This window comes from Parambassis ranga, chromosome 4 (assembly GCF_900634625.1).
Source record: "Parambassis ranga chromosome 4, fParRan2.1, whole genome shotgun sequence".
Lineage (NCBI taxonomy): Eukaryota > Metazoa > Chordata > Actinopteri > Ambassidae > Parambassis > Parambassis ranga.
In genome coordinates, this window is record NC_041025.1 from 13,252,879 (window position 1) to 13,270,224 (window position 17,346).

General features: G+C 41.0%; 1 protein-coding gene across 2 annotated transcripts; it reads right to left on the reverse strand.

The window, feature by feature from the left end:
* Positions 1–776: 776 nt before the first annotated feature.
* On the reverse strand, positions 777–16,786 carry ccdc50a (coiled-coil domain containing 50a). 2 transcript variants are annotated; one of them, XM_028404589.1, is made up of 12 exons: positions 16,497–16,786; positions 13,373–13,435; positions 11,015–11,144; positions 8,964–9,054; positions 8,485–8,587; positions 5,544–6,464; positions 4,711–4,862; positions 4,544–4,588; positions 4,117–4,284; positions 3,903–3,985; positions 3,703–3,812; positions 777–2,917 (listed from the first exon to the last, which is right to left on the reverse strand). In XM_028404589.1, exons 1-12 carry the CDS (start codon positions 16,549–16,551, stop codon positions 2,898–2,900), a joined length of 1,941 nt encoding a protein of 646 aa, XP_028260390.1. In that variant the 5' UTR covers positions 16,552–16,786; the 3' UTR covers positions 777–2,897. The 2 variants fall into 2 exon arrangements, with proteins under 2 accessions (XP_028260390.1, XP_028260391.1); XM_028404590.1 differs by lacking the exon at positions 5,544–6,464.
* Between the last annotated feature and the right edge of the window lie 560 nt (positions 16,787–17,346).

A 17,346-nucleotide genomic window follows, 5' to 3' on the forward strand; every position in this document is an offset into this window, starting at 1 on the left:
ACTGCACACACACTCACTCTGGGACTGAAGCAGATTTTTTTTAAACAGCAGCCATGTTTCTGGTTGTGGAGGTGTAGCTTCCAGTACCTCAGTTGTGACATATCCCACAGAGGGCATGGCAGTGGTGTTACCACATGCAGACAAACCTTCAGTATGACAAGTATGTTGGTGAACCAGCTCCACTCAGCCGTTTTCAGATGATAGGTGTGACTCTACTTTCCTTCAGAGTGGATTTAATTAAAAATGCTGACAATAAAAAGGACTACCTGCTGCTGACAGTTAACCCTTCATCAAGGAAATGATGGCACACTGAGGCACATTATTTACTTTGATTGGAGTCAAAGAAGTATATGGATCTGTTCATAACCAGAAACAAACACAGCACTCATATATGAGCTCTTATTTGTATATGCAAACACCTGGAGGTCTGCACAGTTAAAACAGGTTTCTTTAAACTGGGTTCCCTTTAAAGGGCCCGAGTTAAAGCAAGTAAAAACTGCACACATATAAAGTTACACTCAGAAACAATATGACATTAATGCAATTAAAATTTAAATGTTCCTTATGTTTTCTGTGTGCTTTTCTGGGGGGACTGAAGTTTCAGCAGGTAACCGAGGACAGATCTGTGTTAGGAAGCCTAAAACCTGCACTAAAGGTCAACATGATGGTGGTTTAGTGACATTCCGTCTATATGAAGGTAAAGACACCGTGGAAAAAACCTTAAGGCAGTTAAACACACGGAGCAGCATGGTGTTTTAATAAACCACTCGCATTCATTAACAGTGGAAATGCTGATACAGTTTATTACACTTTGAGATGCTATAGGTAAAAGCAACTTGTTAATTCTTTTTACTTAAAAAATGTCCTGTTACAGTAAGTGCCAACACATACAAGTGTGTTGATTCATAATTGGTAAATTGCATACAAGCCCCAGATCAAAGAAAATAATAATAATTAAAAAAAACAATAAACCTGATGATTGATGTAGACAACACTCGATCCAAAGTCTGATGCACAACATTCATAAATACACAATCAAAGACACATCCTAGTCAGACCTGTACTAATTTTTTCCCCACAATAGTCAACATGTCCACAGGGTGGCGCTCTCATCAAAGAATAAATTAGGAGACCCACCTCGATGGGTGCGGTAGCTCTGCTACAACCATAACAACTTTTCCCATTTTTTTTAAGGTCCCTGAAAGAATGACGAACATATGGCACATACCCCATCTCTGTCCACAGCATCAAGCACAAATTATAATTCAATAACACCTCCGGATGTTTGTCCTCAGCAAAACAAACATCTCATGTTTAACTGCAAATTTTCTTCTCACAGCAGAAGGGGGGTGGGGTGGGGTGTGTTTATTACAATGTAAGAACTTGGCTGCAGCCTAACAGGTGCAAAAAATGAAAAGAAAATCTTAACACAGAAACTTCATGTTCTCTTCATTTTTCGTAACATCCTTATTCAATATGAACAGAAAATATCAGGTCCCGAGAAGTAAAAAAAAAAACATGAGCAGGAATGTGACAGATGTGGCTTCATCTAGATGTACCCTTTATGGTGGAATTGTTTACCTTTTCTGCAGGCAGGAAGTTAAGTCTGCAAAGAGGTCTGGAAGTTATGGTGGGAAGGATGGAGGAACAATGTCAGGAAAACAAGAAAATATTGTATAAAAATAAATATAAAGCTCCCTTTTTGAACAAAGATAACTAATAACACATGAGATCAAGATTTACCACAGTAGGGGACATAATTTGGTAGCACAAGAAAAGAAAAAGATATTTAAAGAAGTCTGCGCCATAAGCATAAACATGAATTCAGGTTTGACACAGACATGTTACATGCATTTCACTTGGGCACTGAATCTTTTATGGGCTAGTTTAGGTTTGTAAAAGACAAGCAGATATGAATAAAAATGGCTGAAAATGAATTTTGCACTACAGTATGTGAAGTAGCAGGTATTTTATCCATTCAAATAGAGAAGAAGATTATTGGCTTTTTGTGGCTTTAGCCCTTTCTGAGCCAGATCATTTGATACAGAACTGAAATGCATGTACACAGTTGTACACTCTCAGTAAGCATGCACATAGAAACAGTGAGTCATATACAGTCAGACCACTTTCTGTTGAAAGGGTTAAAAAGTGCCCCCCGATAAGCAGAAAGAGACACAGCCGACAGCCAAGTAAAGTCCATGGATCATCAGAAAGCTCCACCTCCTCTGCATTGGAAAAAGGTGGCTGACATGTCAAAGCCAAAGGTACCAGCACCGTGACAAAGGCTTGTTTAATGGTAAGTATGAATACAGCAACAGAAACGTCTCCCTCCAGAGCCGCAGGCAGCATGGCACATAGACAGGGCCTGCGAGAACAGAACTGCAGCACAAATGTAAAAAGCAGCTGCCATGTTGTTATCTAAGACACTGTAGCAGCCATGTTGGAGCAGACAGGCGAGTCTGACACTGTATGGTGTAAATCCAGCAGAGGCCTCAAAGCCCTTGTGATAACATGGTCCACAAATGGGACAAACATCAGCACGCGACAACCACAGCAGGTGAGGAGCTGGTTCCATTTCAACAGCTAAGAATCATGGGAAGTTCATGTCACAAGGCTGCTCTTTTGGCTAAGTCTTAATCTCGAGGCAGTCAAAAAAAAAATAATCAAAAAAAAAGGAAAAGGAAACGATGAGTGTGGTTCCAGCACTCAAACCCACATTCTCAACTCTTGGCCAACTTTGGAGGGTAATTAAAAAAAAAATCCCATGTCAACTCATTAGATTGTCCCAAGCCTTTTGGTCAACAGAGTGTGAATGGTTGAGAACAAAAAAGATAAATAAAAAAGAAATAGGTTGAAGGACGACTGACAGCATGTCTGGAAATAGCAGAGAGCCTGAGTCATTGCTTGTAATAGGCACCTACAAAAGACGAGAGACAAAGAGATCCATCAGACTTTTTTTCCAACTTTTGAGAGATCAGAACTACATTTCTTCCTTCTCCTGTATAAAACTAGCATTGTTCACAAGTCCTTCATTCATAACATTTTGTGAACAACAGCCATTTCTCCACAGACTGAATGAAGAAGTGAGGCTGGTGCAGAAATGCCTGCAAAGTTTCCAATGACCAGCAGGGGGAAATATGTCTGTAGAATCTGTGAGAAAACAGTGACTGCTCATTTCAATACCCTCAGTGAACAATTTCCTGAGGAGCTCGTCTTTGTTTGCATGACATTATTTTTTTAATTATGGACAACAAAAGGGCTTTTGGGTGTGACTACATTGTGACTGACAAGCTGCATCTGTCAAATAGGACAGACAGAGCGGAGTACACCTATGCAGCAATGAGTTTGTTTTTGGGCATTTCACCTGTCTAAAAATAGGTGTAAACATCAGTTGTCTCATCACATTAGAGTTCATATAAAAATACCATTTTGGTGTGAAGATGTTAGCAAGAAGCTTGTGAAATAAACAGCTTCAGTTTATAGTGTGGTGAGCAAGTGAGCAAAAGAATCAGACTGTGCTCTCCTTCAGGCTCAGAACCTACGCAACGCGCTATTGATCATGTGTCTAAACATAAATAATGTCTGACAGCTCACTCAAAGAGTATTGTCTTTTTTAATTGATGAATATCCACATTCTTATTAGCATGTGTTAATAATAGAGTTTTTACTAGAGTGCATATTATTTATGATTATGTTACATACCTTTGTAAGCAGCCTCAGGTCTGGTGGGAGCACGGGGGGCAACAGCATGGTCTGAGTAGCCATAAGGAGAGTGTACATTCTCATAGTCATGTGTGCGAGGCTGAGGAGGCCTGAGAGACAGAACAAAGACGGAACACCAATGAAATGATCATGTTTCTGCATGCAACTGCCTGGAAATGATTTTACACTTCTTGTTGTACCTAGCAGGCTTGTTTTGGTTCCTCTGCCTCTGGTAGTCGTACTCCTCTCGTGTTCTGGGCCGGACAACTTCTTCAGAGTTTGGCTGGAAAGCAACAAAAACTTAATGGTTCCTAAAATTATGGTCCTAGTACCACAGTGGAAACTTACATAAAATAGCAAAACTAATTTACGCCAGTGCACATTTTAAAAATAAGTATGGTTATAGAAAATTACCCTGTATTCTCCCTCCTGCCGCTTCCTTTCCATTGCCATCTTCTCCATGGCCAGCTTCTCCCTCTCTCTCTCCCTCTCCCGGTCCCTCTCTCGCTCCTTGTCCTTCTCTCTTTCTCTATTCTTCTTGTAATCCTTTTTCTCTTGTTCCATCAGTAGTCGGGCGATTTCCTGCCAGAAGTGAGACAAATACATAAAAAAGGCCTGCACGTCCTACAGGATAATAATACTTCCTATCAGAGATGTTTGTTTAAAGTCAAAACTCACTTCATCTCAGAGCATTAAAAAAAAGACTACGTCAATATTGGATTTTTTTTATCTTGTCTGTTTTAGACATGACTTTAAATGGTCTTTGAAGGACATAATCTCATCTGAAGTCAGAATGAAAGGATATATGAAACAGAGGACAGAACATTTAAACAGTGCCCACCTCGTCTTGAGCCACTTGGGCAGCACGCACATGCATACTGTTTGCCTAGAACCAGAGTGGAACACATTACATATTAGAATATTAAGTGATTTTTATAAACAGGAATAAGACACACAGTATACTTCCTTACTGTGAAGTTGTAATGTTTTTCCTTTATGTGTTCTCACCTTGATCTCCTCCTCTTGCAGCTTCCTGGCCACCTCCATATCCTTTAGTTCCAGCTCACGCAGTTCAAGCTTTGTAAGCCCTTTGGTGGCCTCGCTCACTCCATACTCAGATCCTGGTATGACGGCTCCACTGCCCCGGTGCACAACACGACCTGCACATGCCACCACAAGGACGAGGCGTGAATAAGGGATGCAATACATTATCATTTGATGTTTGCTTATTTTGTCCAATCAACAGTTAAAAAAAAAACTAAAAAATGAAACTAGCAGATTTAAAAACACGTTCTTGGCAAATAAAAAGATTAAAGTAATTAGTGTAATTTTTTAATTAATACATAATTTTCCACTACAGTATGTTCTGTAGTGGGAGACACCGTAAAGGGCTGCAGTGCGTCTTCACTGGTGTTTACCACCATTTTGTTTAATGCCACTGACAGAAGTTTTGAAAGCGGCCAGCGCCAGCATGGATTTAAATGAGCGCTACTTTACTTGATAAGATCAAATTTCCAGCTCACCAGCTCTGAAACCCTTTTGTCAAAGTTTCTCATTTAAAATCCATGGAAGTATTCTACAACACAGCACACATTTGAGTTTCAGCACAGTGGAATCAAAGAGCAAAACCCCAAAGCACACCAACAAGTTCAGTCATTTCAAACCAATAAAACATCACTTGTTAGAAATAACTGAAATCATTTTTCATTGAAACACAAGCGCCTTCATTAGTGATTGCTATGTTAGATCAACCCACCACCTGAGATTGCCACGAAGCAAAAAGCAACTCCAGCACACCACAAACACCCCCGGCAGAGCACAGCGGCTGCTCAGGGCGGTACCTGTCTCTCCGTAGGGGTGACTATGACTGCGTCCCCTACTGGGATCCTCCCCATGTCGGGGATCCCAGAATTCCCTGGTGCCCCCTCTCCCTTCGCCGTGCCTGAGTTTGTCAAACACCTCTTCGGGGCCGGACTGGACACGCTGCCTGCCCTTGGCCCTCTTCTCCCTCTCACCATCATCTTCCTCCACTTCCCAGGAAGCCCTGTTGTTTCGAAGGCAGTCCCTGCTGGGTCCTGGTTTTAAACAGTCCTCTTCCAGTCCTCTTTCTCTGCTTCTGGTTCTCGCTCGATGTCTGTCTTTGTCTTTCTGTCTCTGTTTTTCTTTTTCTTGATATCTGTCTACACTTCGTCCCCTGTCTCTGGATCTTTCCCTGTCCCTTCCTCCTGCTTGTGCCCACTTGAGGTCATGTTCCCTGCCTCTCCTGTGGTCTTTTCCTACCTGCCTCTCCAACTCCTGGTCTCTGCCTCTATCTTTGTCAGGCTGCCTGTCTCTTTCTCCGTCCCAGCCCTTATCTCTTTCAATGGGGGAATGTGGCAGAGGTGGTCTAGCAGGTCTCTCCTTTCTTCTCACCACTCTGTCTGGGTCCTCCCGCACTGGGTCCCTGTTTCTGCCGGTCTGTGTGGGCTCATATTCTGGATACCTGTCTCCATGCTTGCCTCTAGAAGGTAGCAGGTGCTCTGGATATGGATCTGCATGTCTGCTACGTCCTCCCTCTGCTGTTAGAAAGTGCTCAGGATATTTGGAGCGGCCATGCGGTGCTGCTGAGTCCAGTTTTGGGTACCTGCTCCTTTTGGGCTCTGTTGAGCTATAATCTGGAGAGTAATCCCGATGTGAGCTCACAGGAGCATATACATCATAACGGCCTGGGGAAGTGGATTTGTGCCGGGTGTGTCTGTCCAAGTCAAGAGGCTTTCTTGCAGCTGAGCAGGGCAGAGTGGACGAAAAGATAATGATGGTTGATGAGAACATGGAAATGTGAAAAACAACAACAGAAAAGATATAAGCTAAGATGGTTAGTAAGCACTGAGTTAGACATGGCACCTGCGAGGAGAGAGATGGTTAAGAGGCATGTACAGTGTTAAATGCAAGTATTATATGCACCCATCAAGCAGGACAGCGGCCGTGTTCGGCACCTTAAAAGTTGGTCATGTTAGTCTTACATAATGAGACAGGCAAATAAGGACTGTGACACATTAAACAAATAGAGTATGGTAAACTCAAAAGAAACACTGAACCTAAGACTGACCAACATGTGTGTTTCTTAGAAAACCAGTCTGCTGTGAGTTGGCATGAGACTGACAGAAGTTTGAATGAAAACAAATGAGTGGAAATGCACAATGAGGAAGCACAAAGCACAGGCCAATCTGTACTGTGCCAAGAGTCAGCTGAATGGAATTCCAGTTATCTAACTAGAAAACATTCAAGCTTTTTAAAGAGGACACGGGTACAAACAGTTCCTGACTTATAGCTTAACAGGGAGTTTTCATTTTGCCATTTTGTTGTCCTATCTACACACATAACAGGCTCTCTTCCCATAATGGTTTGTTGGCAAATGTGATCCACTGGATTAGGACAAACGCAGTCAGCAGCCCCTAATTTCCTGCGAGGAGCATTACCGGGAGATGGGAATCTGCATATTGTGTGTGGTACGACAAAAACAAACAAAACTAAGAGAAAGGAGATAAAAAAATGCAGCCCTGCGATACAGAATATCAGTGACGTGTATAAAATATATCACATGCAGTGTGATATATTTGGCACTTACAGGCCGATGGGAACTCCTCCCCAGTCTTGTTTATGTAGACAGAGAGGCCAATGTCTGTGCCAATGAGGCCAAAGCTGTGTAGCCTGAAACTCCGCCTCTCAACCTAATTGTAAGTGGGATAAGCTTCCTTTACCGTCTCACCAATATTATGTTTTTATGCACGGAATATTCAGTTTCTAAATGCCGTAAATAAATGCTCTTGGACATTAACTAATGCTCTAAAAGGAGAGCACTATTAGTAAATTCAAGATATTGTATTTTGTGTGTGAATAAACTGATTTACACCAGATAGGAGTGATGTGTATGTAGTGATTTATGCTGTGTCAGGAAAAATAATTAAAAACAACATGCCTAAGGGCTCAAGCAAACTGTAAAACTAGAATTCAATCTGACAGGTTAAATTTCAGAAGGCTGAGACAGCCGGAGAGAAAAAAATCTTATACATCTACTTCCCTCCTCCCCTCACACCTGTGGCTCAGAGAACTATAGCTGCATTCAGACCTTGACACAGCCCTCTCAAATTCCTGCTACATTTCAGCAGCAGAAAAAGAATCTCTTGTGATGACAAACTGATTGAACTGCCATTTTCTATAAAAAGCCTGCACAAAAAAGACATTCCTCCCTGATCTGGTGGTGAATCTCCTACATCACAGAGACTTTGCAAAGAATCTAAAGAAAAGAAAAATGCTTCTCTTGCAGTATAAAATGATAAAGCTTACAGACAGATAAATCACTGCCAAAATGTCCAGCAGCATCAACAACACTGGATTAGCATGATATTAAACATCACTAGTAGTGTCTCTGTTAATGTATTCATTAACCACAAAGTAGAGCTTACTTAACAGCAGAGGTAAAATCTGATATCAAAGCACATTTAAACTGGAGCACTCTTAAAACCAATTTACAGCAGTGGTTGGTTTTGAATGGGAGTAAAAAGACAAATTATTTCTCTGCGGGGAGATGTAAGTCCTCCTTCAAGGGGAATTATGTGCTTATAATAAAGGCATTCAAAGAATCTCTGCCAGCGTGCAACAGCAACAGGACTCCCTCACACACTCGCAGCAGGAAAAGATAAGAGACTCATCTTCTGCTTTACACATGAGCTTCAAAAGATACACAAGAGATACACACAGGATCTGCCACATCACAACATGAGCCAGCGGTGCTCTCCCCACCTCCGTGATCCTCAAAGTACTCCTCCTCAAAGTTTGATTCCAGCTGCTTCTGCCTCTTCCTCTCCTCTTTCATCTCCTTCTCCTGCAGCTTACGAGCGATGGCCTACAAACACAAACACACAGAGTAAACATGTTGTCCTACATGAACATGAAAGTCTCAGTTTGGGCCACTTTGTCTGATATAACACTGATATGTGTGTGTAACAGTCCTTGATATTTAACATTGATGTGCTAATTGTGTGATTCTCTAAAACAGAATTTGTACTGTCAAATAATCATCACATCTCTTTTTTTAATGTTGGGCTACATGAAATATGTTATTAGAATTTTGAGGAAAAAAATAAGTACCTAGGGCCTTTTTAAGTCTATCAACAACAAGATACACCCTCAGGTGATGACCAACCCATTGGGACATTTAAAGTACAAGTTGTGTCATTGATGATTGCCCCTACAAATGAATGTGAGAGGATGTTTCTCACCGCATCCTTCTCTTCCTGCTGTCGCTGCTGTTCTGCCTGTCGGACCAGTTGATCCTGAATCTCCAGGGCGATCTCATTGTCTTGCCGCTCGCTGAGGTTGTGTACATTGGGAGGTTAACAACAACATAACATTAAAAACAGATACACAACTACCGTAACAAAAATATAGAAATCAATTGGCAAATACAGATATAGAAGCATAGGTTTTACATTTGTTTTGAATCCATATTTTGATTGTTTCCCTCAGTAGTAAAAATATGTTTGATCATTTTGCTGTGTTATCTTAGCACATTTTAAGCTGTGCAGTGTTAAAACTGGCATCAGACCGGCCTGACATGAAGCAGAACAAACCCATCAACCCTCCCAAAATTTAATCATGGGTGTAACGCCCTATGTTATTGATACTTAAACACACTTCAGTTAATCATATTACCTAACAGAAGTGAACACACCAAGACCCCAGCTTTGAAGTGATCTAGCATGTGGTGAGAAATGGCAGGTGTGCTCCAGGCAGGAGCAGCAGGAATATCAGTGCCTGTCATATTGTTGATCTCAGTAGCTCGCCCTGGCTCGCTGTCATCATTAAATGACATGATTTTGACAACAACACCATCTGCCTGGAGGGTTGGTATACAAAGATCATTACTGTATGTGCTGACATGCATGTGTGTAATGCTTTACTGACAGCAGAAGAGCAGCTCAACTACACAGGCACTGTGTATATGACCTGTTTCACCTGTATTTGAATCTGAGCAGTTAACAGCTCAGGAGGAGTTAAGCTGGCAAAATAAAACAAACTGAATCACCTCAATATGTCTTCAACAGTATCCAAGAAAAAATGCTGATACTGTATTCCTTCTGTGTGTGCAACTTGTGTTTAGTCCAGTGTCTGAGAGTGGGCGTGCATGAAGTGGCACTGGCAAGTGCACAATAGAAGGCAATGTGAGCTCCCAGCAAGACAAGCAGCACTGGCCTGCATCGATGGCAGAGCATCTGGCCTCTCCCCGGGGGGATGCTTTCCCACTACTAGACCATTCTACTGTATGTTTGTGTGTTAGAAACAGTGGTCTCAGAGAGCTGTGACTCAGCAGTTTGAGGTTAATAAAAAATAAAGTACAGCAAAAAAAAAGGAATTGAACTCCGGAGCATGCTTCTGTTACAACTCTGGCTTTGCTATGTTTAGAGCGGTCACTGGGGCTGATTTATGGTTCTGGTTTTAAGCCATTGTGGTTAGGATGTGTGGATGCTGCATAGCTTTGGATGTGCAGCTAAAAAATATGCATCGTGGCTGTAGATGACAACACACTGAGACCACAAGAACAGTGAATAATCTGCCCATGTCCATGCCTGCATGTTTATAATACCAGTGGCTGACAGCAGTGTTATTAACTGCGGGTCAAAAAAGACTTAGTCGGCACACTTCCTCTTCTTGACGAAGAGAATTAAGACATTTTTAAAAGTAGGACTTATATTATCTTTTTGGGTCTAATCAGTTAAACAGAGACATATGTTCGAAGTTTGTCCAAAAGTCTGTGAAGCATTTGTCTAACATGCTTGGTTTTTCCACAGACATGTTTGGATGCTTGTCATTGACATTGTTCAGCATAAACTCATAAGCATAATTTGATTCTAGTCATATTTCTGATCATTATTGCCAACCCCTACTGTCTATATCACAACAATAAGGGGGGGTCAAACCTACTCAGTCATTAGAAGCACGAGTTCTGGATCACCTCAGTGGTGAAGCATCAGTCTGTCTTTGGCAAAAGGTTTTGGGAGTGATTACACAAGATTACATTAATCTGAAACAGATGCCATCATCAAAGCTGCACTGTGTACAGTTTTAATTACAGTCACAGTATTCTGGAGTGTGTGAATGGTAAGACGCGTGTCCATTTTACCAAATTTAACTAGTAGTGTTTCATAATTCTGCATTGAGATGTCACCGTTAGCAGGTAAAAGCTTTAGTGTAAAGTTGCCTTTTCTTGTTTGTATGGTTTTCGTGCCCTCGCTCTGTCACACTAGTGTGTATGGTTGTTAGAGACACCCACATGTCACGCTGTTTTATCTGGCTCTGGGCCTTGGCCCTCTCGTCCTCCTCTTCTTGCAGCCTCTTGGCCACCTGCAGGTCCGTCTGCACCAGACGGCTCTTATGGACGTTGGACGCCAAGTGGCTCTCAACTGTAGACACAAACACATAGCATATCTCTTAAAGCTGTTTACACATAAAGCAGAGTAGGTCAGCTCCCAGGGCCACACTATTGATAAAAAGTTAGATAAATGATGAACAGCAGAGCACTACAAAGTTTATTTACAGATCTACACTTTATTTTTTTTTTCCTCGGAGGAGCAGTCATGTTGTTTAGATAGCAAAAGACAAGATAAACGTGGAGGACGCAGATGCTTCAATCTCTGGTAATGAACAGACAACGCTCTCAGTCACTGAGAAATGAACGTTCACAGCTGAGGCGCCGTTCCAAGGTTGTGTGACGGCACGTTGTGAGCCATAACAGATGATAAATCCTGCTTGCTGACGCACTCCCTGCACTTTGTAAGTGTGGAGAGCATCAGTCACTCGCTCAGCTCTGTTTCACCTAACTATTGATCTCCTCCCGGCTTTCGTGTGAAAAGGACCAAATTACATTTGGCAATTTAGACATGAGAAGCTCCATAAAGTTTCTGCTTCTGACTGGTTAGATTGAAAGGGGAAACAGGTTCACAGGGGTTGACAGAGATTTCCTCAGATGGCGCTATGATCGATTGTTTAAGTTTATGATACCGCAGACAATATCTGATGGCACAACTGATGTCACAACCCAAGGCACAGCTATCAATCATCCTCTGCTATGTTTTTCCAACAGAAACCTTGATTCATCTTTCAAGGAGAAGAAAAAAAACCATGACCGGACACTGACGTTTGTTCATTCAACAAACTCAACCTTGAGTCTTGAGTCATTCAAAAAAACAGTACAAAAGCCAAACTATCTGAACCTCAGACATATGAGTGGAAAGATGCTCTCTGAAATGGAAGAAAACACATTTCACAAACAAAGGATGCCAAGTGCTGATACAGCCATAGAGAAATGTTTTCCATGTGATATTGTGAAAAGAAATAAAAGCCAGCTGCAGCCCCACAGCAGCCTAAAACAAATGTGCTAAAAGCCTCTTTAGGAATGCCCATCTGTTGAGCCAAGAGAATTAAAAAAAGGGACTGCATACTTAGAAAACTAGTGAGCTACATAAGCCCACATTCTCATCAAGGGTTAAAAGGTGAAACAAACTTTTTTTCCTGTGTAAACCAGACCAGTTATTGTAGCACCAAAGGAGCAAAGGGAAAAGGAAATCTGGTTTTAGATCAGGCTTAAAAAGAGTTAATGACAATGCAAAGCTCAGCCAAGCACGACACATTAATTACAGCTAATCTGCACAAGGCCTGGCTGGGTGACATCTGGCCTTTTTTCCACACAAGCATGTAACCCTGTAGTACCATAAGTTAGGATTCCACAGTCTGATTTTATCTAACCTTTAAACAAAAAAGTGCGTGAGGGTGAATGAGTGCAGGTGAAAGATACGAGGAGGTGTGGAGGCCATTAGTCATCTGCATTTGTGTACAATAAAAGAACGGCCTTGTTATGTCTGAGGCTATGTTTGTCACTGCCACTCTGCTGAAAATGTCCTTCTAACCCAGCACATAATGCTAAACAAATGTACATCTTCGGATAAGAGAGAAAAGACTAGCAGCAATAATTATGAGAAGCCAAAGCAGGTAAACACAACTTATATAACGATTTCAAAGCCTGCACTAATTACTCTATACAAGCTCACATAAAAGCACATGCTAATCCAACAGAGCATGAAGGCACATAATCAACAAAAGCAACACAAGTAACACAGTGTCTAACTTCACATCTAGGGTCAGGGCTATAATAAGATCCAGATAAATCAGATGCACCAGTCCTCAGTCAGCCCAGACACAGAGCTGCTGTGGCATTGACTTAGTTAACAGTGTGGTCGAAACAGGGTTTAAACAGGCTTAATTAAGCTGCAGCCCCCGATGCTGCCGTTTATCCTGTTAAATAGAAGCACTGTAGCCTGCATTGAGCTTATACTTACACTGTACAGATAACCTTCATAGTTTGTTCTTGCAAAGTAAGCACTAAGTGACCCTGGAATCCAGCAGCAGGGCTGTCTGACAAAAACAGTCCCCAGAGATATTATTATTAATGGTTTGCATATTAATACAGGACCTTACAAAGAGAGCCAAGTGTTGTCTCTGACGACTACAGGTCAGGCAGAAAAGCAGGAATGACTCGTTTTAAAGTAAGTAGGAGGAACCTGTCTCCTGCTACAAATTTAAAAAGTAGGATTTCAGGGAAGAAATAAAACACAGCTTATCTAGTGATTCTTACTTTCTTGCTCCTGGAGGTTGTAGGCGAGGCAGTGGTCCTCCAGCACAGCAAAGTCTCGACACACTGATGGCAAAACAGAAAGAGATGCTTCTTAAAAAACAAGTGCAAAATAAAACATTAAAAATTAATTTCAACAACTTGCTTATTCTTTCAAACTATTGTAATTGAGCATGTGATTAACACTAGGACAAATATGTGGCAAGAGTTACAGTAGATTCAAATGTAACATCTGGCCTATCAGTCTACACATGTTCTGAAACCAAACAATAACTGAAACACAGTCAAGGACAGGAGGCCAAGTTCAAAAGGTCCACCAGAAAGAAAAAGCAGAAAATCCTCTAAGAATATACAGGTTATGATGTATGTATAGATTTATCTGTGAGCTGGCTGACTGCTGGATTAATGAAAACACATTTAAAACCTGTGATGAGACAGTACTTCTCAGTTCTCACAGAAAGGAAACTCTGATAAAGAGTTTGAGCCATCTGGTAAGTGGTTTGGTAGTTATTTTTTTCCACATCAACAAGAAGTGAAACTGAGAACAGGAAATACTGTTTGGACATTTGACGTAGGTCATTTAGAATTTTAATTAGTCGACTGCAAAATGCAGAACTAGCATAGTTCTCCTTATACATCACCAGACACATGTTAATATTAAACTTGTGTCATCAATGCTAACACACACTTATTATTTATTTTTTTTACTTATTATGAACTCATTCCACGCTCTGATGCTACAGTAAATAAACACCACATAGAATGAGAATTTGTAATCTGGCTATAACACATTTACATAAATACATTTGTACATACAATTATACTACATGGACCAAACATCCAAAAGCCAAAATTATTACGGTACTTGAAATTTAGTGATCAGATTTTTTTAAGGTCCTCTGAATATCAGCTTTAACATGAAGTTTGGAATTCTGGATGAGAGGACATGGAATAATACTGAATCTGTCAACAGTAAGAACAAAGATTTATCAACAGGTAACATCAACAGCAACTGAGCTTTTATGACCAATGCGTCACACTATTTTTTTAGCATCCATTTGAAAATCCAGTCATCTATAAATAAATAACTGTTATTTTCCATCCTAAAGCGATATCTTAATAAAAACAACCAAAGCAGCCTTCCATTTTTGGTTTCAATATTACTGCCCAAATACTGTGAATATTCATCTTGGAAACAATTGTGCAGACTGTTGCTAGAGGGGAGCGCCCCTCATAAAAACCCCACATGTCATCAGCACACTTCCAAAAGAACAGTTCTGAAACGATCAGAATAATTTTCCCCCTTTTTTTTACAGTCAGGATATTCATTCAGAGAGTTTTCTGTGTAGGAGAGCTGAGGGGAGACTTACAAGACCTTTCTCACAACCTTAGCGTGCTTAGTGCTGTCAAAATGCATTGACTACACCCTCACAACCAGACTCTTTTTTAAAAATAGCTTCACCAAATATAAAGACCTAAAGCTGGATGTAATTGTAGCAGTATACAGTATATTTTCAGTCATGTCAATCTTGTTTTTGGAACTCTTAGCTTTCATCAGAGTTTACCCACCCGGTAGTGTCTGTGGATGCTCTCATTCATCCAGGTCACAGTCATTTCCAAGAGTTTAAATCGAGGCAATTGGCCTTGCAGATTGTTTTTTTTGAAGATGCCCCCCCAGGGGAGTGGTGAAACTTCTTCAAAAACAACCCTTAAGTCCAGTTGCCTCAATTTAATCTCTTGGAAACCCACCCAGTAATCTCACTCTGTTGAGCATCATCATCTATTCTGACAATATGACTTCATCCTTATAAAAAGTTAACAGCCAGTAAATGACACTAAATAAAACAAGGGACTTGCTACTCCGACTGCTAAGTACATACTGGTCTATATTGTCTGGTTCAGAAGTTGGCTGATGGGACAAACAGATGCTGAGGGTGAGACCTTCACAAAGCCTTGAACTGATTCCTGTGTCAGTATGGGATTTGATTAACGTGAAGCATTTTTCCAACCATATGCTTAATCTTCTTAGCCAGAAAACCTGAGATTTACAGCGGCTGTATGACTGGCATGGTTAACCAACAGTTTGCAGGTTTGTGTGGCAGTTGACGTTCCAGCTTACAGAGAGCAACACTGTGGAAAATTTACAACGCCAAACCATGAGTGCCAAGAGGACTACAGACACAAACCAGTCTTTATGTTCTCACACCATCAGTCAGTCACTTTGGGGCTGGAAGAAAGTCAGCAATACACAATAACCAACAAGAGGCCATTTTTTTGCGTTTCATGTAAAAACACAAGCTCACTTTATCTATGATCTGGACAGTTTTTCAACAACATGGGAGGGTTACACTAAACTTTTCTAACCGATTTCTCTGCCGTTCTTTTTGCAGACTAGACAAGCAGTGCAAATGCAGGTTTCTTCTCTCTCTGACTAGAATAACAAGCATCCTGCTGAGCAGCTGCTCCACACCAACAGGACAGAGTCCTTGCAATCAGCTCAGCAACCCATCCATACTCTGTTTCATTGTAAAAAAAAAAAAAACCTCACTCTCCATCTAATTTGCACCTCAGCATCAATAACAATAGCAATATTTGTAGGCCTTAATGTATGTGTATATTTTAGAGCAGTTACACATTTTACAACAAAAAGCAAGGTGTAACAGGATGCGACATGAAGACAAAATGCATCTTTAAGAGTTCTGGCTGAACCACATACTTCAAAACAGTCCAACAACTCCATGTGATCAAAGCTACATGTCACCTGACTGCTGAAACGCTGCACCTCCTCACACTGCTGCCATGCCAGATTGTGGATATTCAAAACATTTCACTACACTAACACATTTAACATGAGGAGGAACACATGTTGACATTGTTTTTCACTGTAGGCAGATTTTGGCTATCAAATCTGGTACGATACCTGCAGGCTAAGGACTCTAAATTAGAGTCCAGCCTTAAAGACTAGTTAGTATGCTAGCATCACCTAGCAAGCTGCGCTATAAAACCATCGTGACACCAGTGAAAAACACCTGTGTTCCCTCGGTTAGCCTCAGCTAACTGGATACGTGTGATGCTTAACAGCTAGCTTGCATTAACATTTAGCCGGCAAACATGTTATGGACGTTACCCTCTTTCACTCCAGGTAGTTTTTTCTGGTCGATGCTAACGTTACATTCAGCCATGTTGTCACCGATAATAAGTCAAAAAACGGTGGCGGTGAATTACACTTCCGCGTTTCTTCCGAAGGTTAACAGCGGCCTGATTGATCGTCTTTTCTCGTAAACCCGATTGATGGTTCAGGTGCTGGACGGCCCTTTTGATTAGTTTCGGTTGCCTCCCTCTCTCTCTCCCGATACGTCGCTGCTATAATTGCCTGGCAGCTACTCTCCTGAAGCTAGCGTGTCAGATTTTCTACGAGCGTCCCTCCCTCCCCGGCCCTTCCTACAACCATCGCACCAAGACACACACAGGAAACGCTCACTTCCTCGTTACGTTTTTCAAAATAAAAGTGTAAAGATTCTGGCAGCCAAAGACATTTAAAACAACTTTCTGCATGACTGGGTATTTATAGCTACAATAGTGAATGAAAGTAAATATGTAAAAATGTATAAATTACTTGTATTACAGCGGTTACTCAAGCATTGTTTCTGAGAGTTTATTTAAGTACTTCTAAGCTTCACTATTAATAATTACATGATGTCATATATAATAATAAATCAGAGAAACCAAACTAGTGGTTTTATTTTTGTATTTGTACGGCACTTTGCTGCTAAAACCTGAACTATTTGAGTAAAATATATGATGCAAGATTTAGGCTTATACATTTTTGTACATCACTGGACTCTCTGAACGGAATATACATTGTCACACTTCAGATTATTGAAGTGTTTTACTGTATTTACGTGAACGTGAACTGAACTAAACATTATATTTTACAGACTTATCACTAATAACATTAAAAACAAAAGTCTGTCTGT